A 9,922-nucleotide genomic window follows, 5' to 3' on the forward strand; every position below is an offset into this window, starting at 1 on the left:
AAAGTGAGCGTTATAAAAAGAAACCGTCGACCCTATCAAATCGGGGGACATAATTATGATGTATGAAAAGGTTAAGATGGGAATTTGGTTCATTTGGGGCTGATTTGTTTGAAAATTGGTTTTAAGATTTGGTGCGCGCAAATTCGACTCGATTTGCATATCGACAGGTGAGTTGTGCATCATGGTTAGCCCCGACCATGATCGTAGGGTGGATTTGGTTAATTGAAGGGTTTTAGGGGCTGAGGTAAAGTAATTGGGTATGGGTTGGGCCTCGGGCCAAGTTGTTGGGCCTCGGGCCAAAGTGTTGGGCTTGAACGGCCCATTAGGCAACTGTGTTCTTACGGTCTAGTTTAGTGACGCGTTGTGTACAATTTACAGGCCCTTAGTTGTGAGTGTGCACTTAGGGATTTCCTAGCTCGTTGCAGGCGTCCGGTTGATTTTAGGTGAGTTCTTGATGCCCTGTTTAACTCTTTTTAAGTTTTGGGCTAGCATGCATACCTAAGCGATTTTGCTTGATGAAATGTTTTAAACTATTTTGCATTGGAGTATTGGTATGCCTTGGAATGTTATAGAATGTGTGTATGTATATATATTATTGTATGGCCAATATTTGGCGAATGTTGTAGTCGTTATCGACTACGGAATGTTGTGTATGCCTACTTCGTGTTTGCATACAGATGGATGGTGATCTTGGTCGGGCCAAACTATACGACTCAGGTTCTTAAATCCTATGGCGAGCCCTGAAAAGCCCGTGAGGGGGGAGGCTCGTGTGGCTTGATCATCATCGGATGTTACGTGTTTGGGTTGTACGTGTGCTCGACCCTGAATGTTATACGTGGATGTTATATATATATATATATATATATATATATATATATTGTTATATATATAGGGATGTTACGTGTTTGGGTTGTACGTGTGCTCGACCCTGATGTTATTATTTGGGTGGTATTTATAAGGATATAAATATATGGATGTATATAGATGTCTAAGTACGAATACTTAGTGTTGATGATAGCATAACTGTTCGTATCCCGTAATATATTTTAGACTCTTGGAATGTTTTATAATCCCGTTTTTATATTTAAACCCTTGAAATGATTTATTTAAATGTCTATTATTAAAACTTGAACTCACTCAGCTCAAGCTGACTTTGTGTGTATGTTAGTGTGAGTTTCAGGTTTAGAGGAGGATGCTTACCGTTTGGACGTGCTCGAGACTACTTGGACGGTTGAAGGCATAACTAGTCGGAGATTAATACGCAAACTGTTTTCTTTTCATTTATTACTTAAAACATTTAAATTATGATTTTGGGAACTTGGTTTTAGTACTTGTGATTTCCCGCTGTTTATTACTCTGAAACGATTTTTAATAAGATGAAATTGTTTGACTTTAAATTTTTGAGAATTTTTGGATATGATTACCAACTATAGGATTCCCGGGATTCGGGGTCTTACAATACACAATCACATACACACATACAAACATCTAATTCAAATATCCAACCAACATTATCATCACATACAATCCATAAATAATGGATAATCTAGGCATCCAATATTAAGCCTAATAGCAAACTCGAGCTTAGAGCACAAGTAATATGTATAACCTTATGGAATATATGACCATAAACGGGTCTAAAATATCCTAAGGCATAGAACACAATCCACTCATAGTTTTATAAATGCACAAATACAACTAAGGCTATGTACTACCATCCAATTAGTTGTAACGAGTAAAATCGTGTAAAATCGTATTACGGTGTGTATGCTACCCCAAAAAAAAAGGGCATCATGAACTCACATGAAACGAGCCAATAAAATACCAATAAGTATGAGAACTTCAAAGCCAATCCACATTTTACAAGCCTGTCGAATTGCACACAAAGATTACTAACTAAACGTACCGACTCGTTTATCATACGAGACGTTCTAACATGATTTGATTGACCTAAAGCCTTGACATTACCAAATTCAATTACATCAGCCCCCGAGGCCATGTACTTACCAACACCACCCTTAGTTAATCCCGGGGACAAAGGGTTCCCAATTTACTCCTGATAGTTGTTGACTTTATCGAATACGCGTTAACGGGTTGTTTATGCACTTAGATACTGACTCAGCCCTGTGTGGACCAAATTTAGTAAAATCACAGCCAACAAGTCCACACGACGCTACATGAGTTGAATGGGTTGGTAATTCGCAAGCACGATGCACAAATTACCAATAAACGCGAATTTGCGCCGTACTGACCTGTTCAAGTAACCGACAACCAATTCACCCCAAATACTCAAAAAAATCAGTTTTTCACAGCCAACATAACATGCCGAGTCTACAACATTTGAATTTGTTATCAATTCCCTCAAACAACGTGTTAAACACAACAACTCACAAACTAGTCAACTGAATCTTAGTTTTCAAACTATTAACAACTGGCCGACCTAACCAATTCCAATGACCATGAAATTTTAGTATGTTGTAAGTGACATACCTAGGAAGTTTGTGGCGCAAAAACCTTAGCTGAAACAGCCCCGAAACTGCCCAATTGGACAGCCACCCGACAAGCCTAAAACAACCGAATTTCGACAAATAAACGCGCCATATGGATGAATTATGGTGAAAAAGAGTTGTAGACATATAATACCGACCTGGAATTGAAGTTTGGATGGCCGGAACGAGCTGGTCTTGCACGGAAATCGAGAAGAGAGGGGGAGGGGGGGGGGGGGCGCCGATCGGACTAGGGGTTAGGGTTTAGGATTAAATTTTTCTTTTTTGTAAATAATATATTAACAATAATACATCCTAGCCCCTCCACTTTACAAATGGTTGAACTTGTAAGAAAAGTTAAGTAAAATACGTTTACGAGGGTGGCAATGAGCTCTCGGAAGAATGTCGGGTCAAGCCCGAAAGGTGTACACAACACTACAAGGTTAAACCTTTTTATCGGAAATTAACAGACATTACAAGTGTACCCCCCTAAGAATGGGATTCGTCCCCGAATCCCGCTACACAGGAACAAGCGCGGGTTGCGAAAATTCAAAACATCACATCATACACAGAACGGGTATAAATAGTACCCCTACTAATGATATCGTACCACTTCCTAGCCAAACTATTACACACGAAAGCATTTGATAAGAAAAGAAATATTCGGTCAAACATTTTAACGATTAATACGAACGCAAGGGATTACCTGAAATCGTGTCTGCGTCCTCCTCTGCCTCCTTCGTAGAGATACTAAGGCCCTAGCCTCAGTCTTTGGCTTGTCTTCCAATTTAACCCTAGAAGAGTTTCCCCGCTCAGAACCTCCCGCCTTTTTTTCAGTGCACCGGGATGCCAAATGCCCAGACCCCTCACACCGGTAACAAGTCAACGTCGGACACTCTTAGTGGAAGTGTCCAGCTTTCGCACATCGGAAACAAGTTATAGACCTGGACCTACATTCCCCACTATGCGGTTTCCCACACTTCTTGCATCTCCCATCATAAGCGTCTCCCCTAAACTTCGACGTTTCAGCTCTTGCTTTCTTTCCTGCCGACACGGAATCATTGCCCCCGTAACGCTTGCCATTGGAGTTAGAGCTCAGTTTCCAATCTTTTCCCGGTTCAGCTGGGCTCACCTTCTCTCTCTGTTCATACAATGTACCTGCTAGGGTAACCACCGAATGGAAAGAGCTCATGCCGGTGGTCACCACACCCCTACGAACATCTACCTGAAGACCCTTCACGTACTTTTTGATTCTTTTATCTTCAGGTGTAACTAGATCGGGACATAAGCGAGCCATTTGGTTGAATTTTGTAGTATACTCTCGATGTGACATATCACCCGCTTCTAAGACTAAGAATTCCTTCTCCATCTTATCTAATTCATGCGGAGGGCAAAAATGATCGATAACCAACTGCTTCAACTCTTCCCAAGCCATCCTCCTAACGGAACGATTACCCATAGCCTGAGCTAGATTATCCTACCAATATAGTGCCTCAGAACGAAACGAGGCAGCAGCATAGGTCACCATATCCTCCTCTCTGCACTTAGTAACCCTCAGTATAACTTCTATCTCTCTAACCCACTGATGAGCTGTCAACGCATCTTTAGTACTATCGAAAGCGGGAGGGTCGCACTTCTTGAAATCCCCATACGAACAGCCTCTAGAAGGTACACTAAACGCACGAACCTCTTCCTCCTTCTCACTTGACACCACCACCTCATCCTCAACCTGAGTCTCTTGTCTCTTTCCCTGCTTACCTGCACTATTACCAACCATTGACTCTTTTGCCACCCTAACCACCTTAGCAACAATCTCGGGAATAACACTCTGAAGAACCTGGTAAACCTCATCTGCGAGGCCCACGCGCATAGCAGGACCTAAGGCGGGGTTATCCCCTTCCTCATTAATCGGGGTTTCCTCCTGCTGGGAGGTAGGGATCTCACTCTCAGCTTCGGCACGTGGCTTATGACCACGGCCGCTAACACTCGGACGACCTCTCTCAGCAGTACGAGTATTAACCATTACTTATCCCTACAAGACAGAATTTTAACACGGTCAAGTACAAGTAGTATTTAGAACATGGAATGTAAGGGTAAACTGCTAATAACATTGATCAAGTGTTATTAATTGTTTACTTTACCCGCCCATCCTAAGCACCCCCTGCCCCTAACCATCTTAGCATCCCATCTAACATTTAAGCATTTATGCACATAATAGAACTCTAATGCTTATAAAACGAATAAATAATTATAAAAATTACCTCTTGGCGTGCAGCTACTCGCGGTTGGCATTTCTAGTCCTTTCTTTTACAGTTCGAGTCCAAGCATCCGAGAATGATCGAATCCCTTGAACCATGGCTCTGATACCAACTTGTAAGACCCCGAATCCTGGGAATCCTACAGTTGGTAATCACATCCACAATTTCACAAAAATTTAAAACCAAACGATTCGTTTTTTATTTAGAACAAGTTCAGAGTAAATAACAGCGGAAAAAGTGTAGTTATTTAAAGAAAATCTCAAACAAGGGTACAAGTGTCCAAAAATCCAATATAAATATAATATCCGTTTTATTGGATATCCTCGACCAAAAATGTCTTCAACCTTCCGAGTAGTCCGCAGCATGTCCAAGCGATAACCTCCAATCCTTAACCTGAAAATCAATCTAACATACACACAAAGTCAGCTAGAGCTGAGTGAGTTCAAGTTTTCATAAACGACATTCATTAAACAATTTAAATTCCATGAGTATGAAATGTAGGGGAAAATCATGAGTAATTAGTTACATAATTTCCCTTAGTCAAAACATAAGTCCATAAAATCGTAAATAGCTTTTCTTATTCAAATCATAAGTAAATAAAACATTAAACATCTTTCACGTAGCACGGGACTCCTTACCCCAGGTCTTCCCCGAGTAATATATTTGACCCAGCCGCGGTTTAGCAAAACCATTAAAATCATGTAACACGAGCCTCCTCACCCCGAGTCATCCCCAAGTAATATATTTGACTCAGTTACAGTTTAAATAAAACAATTCACGCAACACGAGCCTCTTCACCCCGGGTCATTCCCAAGTAATATATTTGACTCGGTCGCGGTTTAACATACCCAAACACGTGATACGGGCCTCCTCACCCCAGATCTTCCCCAAGTAATATATTTGATGTAAGGCCCCGTTACCGGTAACCCTACTTTCGTGTTGGATTTACTCATAAACACAGTTCTAACTATCAGAGTTGATTAAAACATTTACGCGGAAAATAAAACTTTCATAAAACATTACAATATTTCACAACTTGTCCCAAAACATCCCTTGTCTTCCACATTAAAACATCGTAAGTCTTCAGATGCCAGACTCCTGTTCAGTGCCATGTGTCTCCTCAAGCGAGCTGCCTCATCCTACTCACCTGCGTGCATACTAAAAGTCAGCTACGCTGAGTGAGTTCTAGTTAATCACATAATCATACAATACCTTCTTACATTTCATACTTAATCTCTTAACTTTCTTTCATATACACCTAAGTGCTCTTACCTTCATTTTTACTTTCTTACTTTCTTTACATACATAATCATACTTTTTAAAGAGCCTTTCGCCCTATAACCTCACAGATATTATAAGGGTCTGGTCCCTTGTTTTCGAATATTAGAAGGGTTCGATTCCCTAACATCACAGATATTATAAGGGTCTGGTCCCTATCATCACAGATATTATAAGGGTCTGGTCCCTAGTTTTCGAATATTAGAAGGGTTCGATTCCCTAACATCACAGATATTATAAGGGTCTGGTCCCTATCATCACAGATATTATAAGGGTCTGGTCCCTAGTTTTCGAATATTAGAAGGGTTCGATTCCCACTTCGTTACCATACAACCATACATCATACCTCAAGTATTATTAGGGCTCGGTACCCTTTTCGTAACCATACAACCATACATTATCATTTCTTTCTTCTATTATCACTACCATGCTCATATACATAACATACATAACATTCTTACCTATACCTAGCGTTACAACCTGACAGTACGTGCAATATCCGAAGATCGTTCACGTACCATCAAGCAACCATTCTTACATAACACATATATCACATAGGGCATACACTTGTCACTTAGGATAAATGTATTAACAACACATCAAGTATGCACACAGCCCCGAAAACATAACAAGGAATGGGGCTAGAAACTCACCTGAACACGGTTACGTTCACCGTTAATCGTAATTCCTTTCTTCAGTTGTGCACGGCTGACTGTATAACAAGTATACGTATCAATTAACTATCACTTCTCATAATGTATTTCTATCTTTATATGACCCACAACGAACGGGGGTCCGGGGGGCAGCGCCCCTGGCAGCGGGGTCTAGGGGCGGCAGCCCCTAGCAGGGTCCAAGGGGCAGAGCCCCTGGCTGGGGTCGAGCTGCCAGGTCAGCTTGGAAAAATTTTATTTCCATTAACTGTCTTAACACATTTTTCATTAGATTTTTAATTTATTTTCTAAACGAACTTGGCTTTAGGCGAAGTTAAACCTTAGGCGAACTTGGCTTTAGGCGAAGTTAAACCTCAGGCGAACTTAGCTTTAGGCGAAGTTAAACCTCACGCGAACTTAGCTTTAGGCGAAGTTAAACCTCAGGCGAACTTAGCTTTAGGCGAAGTTAAACCTCAGGCGAACTTGTCATCAGGCGAACTTAAACCTCAGGCGAACTTGTCATCAGGCGAACTTAGCTTGCAGGCGAAGTTCATCAGGCGAACTTAGCTTGCAGGCGAAGTTCATCGCTTGAAGGCGAAGTTGCCCAGGTGAAGGCGAAGTTGCCCAGACAGCCTGCTGTTTGGTTTCTGTCCAACATTTCGAGCGATTTTAACACCCCCGCTATGGTTCAATATCACCCACTACGCTTCCCGACCATTTCCGGTCACTTAACACTAAAAAGCTTGGATCTTTAAACTTCAAAGTTCAAGGATCTTACCTTTTTGAGCTTGTTGGATCTTGTTTCCTAGCTTAATCACAACCAACCGCTCTCTCTTCTCTCTCGGATCTTGGTCTCTCTCTCTACGGCTCTCGGCCTCTCTCTCTCTCCTCGGATCTCGGCCGCCGGTCGGCTGGTGTATGGGGTGTGTGTGTGTTTTGGAAGTGTGAAAGAATAGATGTAAATGAAGATATTTTTGGGTTTAGGGGATATTTATATCCCTTAAATCCCATTCTCATTTAACCCATCTCAATTAATCCAAGCCCCTGATCCACTCCTACCCGATATTAATAATTAAAAACGCGAAATCACTAACATAACTTTCTTTATTCAACATTATAAATTTTAGGATGTTACATTTGACCTGACCACAGTTTTCAGAACGGCGGGCCTCATCACCCCGTGTCTTCCCCGAGTAATATATTTGATCCTGCCGCGTCATAAACATGCAACACGAGCCTCCTCACCCCGGGTCTTCCCCGAGTAATATATTTGACCCGGTCACAATTTACCAACACATACACATTCACATACACACATACAAACATCTAATTCAAATATCCAACCAACATTATCATCACATACAATCCATAACCGGCGAGGCCTTCCCCTTCTGGGGAATGTTGCATGAGTATGTACGAGACGGACTCGTGTGTCATAGTTATTGCCTTTTAATGAGACGAACTCATTGTGTTGCATAATAAAGTACTTTGTTGTATTAGGATCATGTTTACATCATGGTTACAAAAATTACAATTTTGACTTTCTTGTCTTTTCGTCACAGAGGGGTTATTGTTTGATCCTTAGACTTTTTGTTTATGCCCTTAGGCGTAGTACTTTCGAAGTTGCATTGAATTCTAGGTCCTAGGAACCTCCTTCCCCGTCGAATCTGCCAATCTGTAGGCCCCCTTGTCTCCTGCCCAGATAACTTGATAGGGCCCCTCCCATTTAGGCCCCAGTTTCCCCTGATCTTCCTTTCTACTCGCATCTTTTTCTCTTAACACCCAGTCCCCTTTTTTGAACTTTACCTCCATTACTCTTGCATTGTAGTACCTTTCGATTTTTTTCTTGTATTCCACCTCCCGTCTCACTGCCTCCTCACTCATTTCTTCCGCCAGATTCAGGTTCAACCTCAAATCTTCCTCAACTCTCCCTTCCCTTTGTAGAGTTCGCTGGGTTGGTACCCTGATCTCCGCAGGGATCATAGTTTCTGTTCCATACGTTAGACTGAAAGGTGTTTCTCCGTTGCTCGTTTTAGGCATTGTTCTATGCGCCCATAAGACATGAGACAACTCTTCTACCCACGATCCCTTTTCTCTCCCCAGTCTTGCTTTAATTCCCTCTACCACACTTTGGTTTGCTCTTTTTACTTGGCCGTTGGATTGGGGGTTGGCTACTGACGTGAACGTTTGCTTGATCTTCAATTGCAGGCACAATTCCCTGAATGGGTTATTGGCGAACTGCTTCCCATTGTCACTAACTATGGCGTATGGTAGCTCAAACCTGTAAACAATGTTTTCTCATACAAACCTCTTGATCTGCTCACCTGTGATAGTTCAAAACGGCTTGGCTTCCACCCATTTTGTAAAGTAGTCGATTGCTACCACCAAAAATTTTGCCCTTCCTGTTCCCTCCGGAAAGGGTCCCACAAGGTCTACCCCGCACTTTTGGAATGGCCACGAGGAGCTTACCGAGATTAGTGCTGATTTTGGTTTTCTTCCCACCGGGGCATGTATCTGGTAACTGTCGTGTTTTTGTATCTCTTTGACAGCGCTAAAGAACATCGCTGGCCAGTAGTACCCGACTCTCATCGCACGTGCCACAATCATTTTAGCTCCCATATGCATTCCGCAAATCCCCTCATGTATTTCCCTTATCACATATTCTGCCTCTTCCTCATTAATACACTTTAGGGAGGGTCCCAAATAAGACTTCCTGTATAAAATCCCTTCGATCATTTCATATTGTAACGCTTTGACCTTCAGTTTCATTTCTTCCTCTTTATCCTCTGGAACCTTCCCCTCCTGAAGGTACTCAACGATGGGGGTCATCCAACTTTCTCTTTGGGTTTCTACATTGGTTACCATAGCTTCTGTTACCGACGGTTGCTTGAGGGTTTCCACTTTTACTTCTTTTGCCAAATGATCAAAAGCTACTACTGCCAGTTTACTCAAAGCATCTGCTTTTTTATTCGAACCCCTTGGGATGTGTATCACTTCCGCTTCTTCGAACTCCTTCATTAGTTCCTGAGTTACTCTCAAGTATTCTCTTATTTTCGGGTCCCTAGCATCATAGGTCTCTCCCACCTGGTTGGCTACCAAAAGTGAGTCAACGTGAGCTTGCACTTTCCTTACTCTTATTCCCTTGGCGATCCTGAGCCCCGACAAAAGTGCCTCATGCTCTGCTTCGTTGTTCGTGCTCGGGAAATTCAACCGTATTGCATAAGACAGCTCTATCCCTTCAGGGCTTACT

General features: G+C 42.0%; 1 protein-coding gene across 1 annotated transcript; it reads right to left on the reverse strand.

Moving 5' to 3' along the window:
- Nucleotides 1-8,307: 8,307 nt before the first annotated feature.
- On the reverse strand, nucleotides 8,308-8,712 carry LOC143585661 (uncharacterized). Its single transcript, XM_077067406.1, has one exon. It carries the CDS (start codon nucleotides 8,710-8,712, stop codon nucleotides 8,308-8,310), a length of 405 nt encoding a protein of 134 aa, XP_076923521.1.
- Nucleotides 8,713-9,922: the final 1,210 nt, after the last annotated feature.

The sequence above is a fragment of the Bidens hawaiensis genome, unplaced genomic scaffold, assembly GCF_021521415.1.
Source record: "Bidens hawaiensis isolate Kalapana, Puna unplaced genomic scaffold, B.hawaiensis_p1.1 tig00033976_1, whole genome shotgun sequence".
Classification (NCBI taxonomy): domain Eukaryota; kingdom Viridiplantae; phylum Streptophyta; class Magnoliopsida; order Asterales; family Asteraceae; genus Bidens; species Bidens hawaiensis.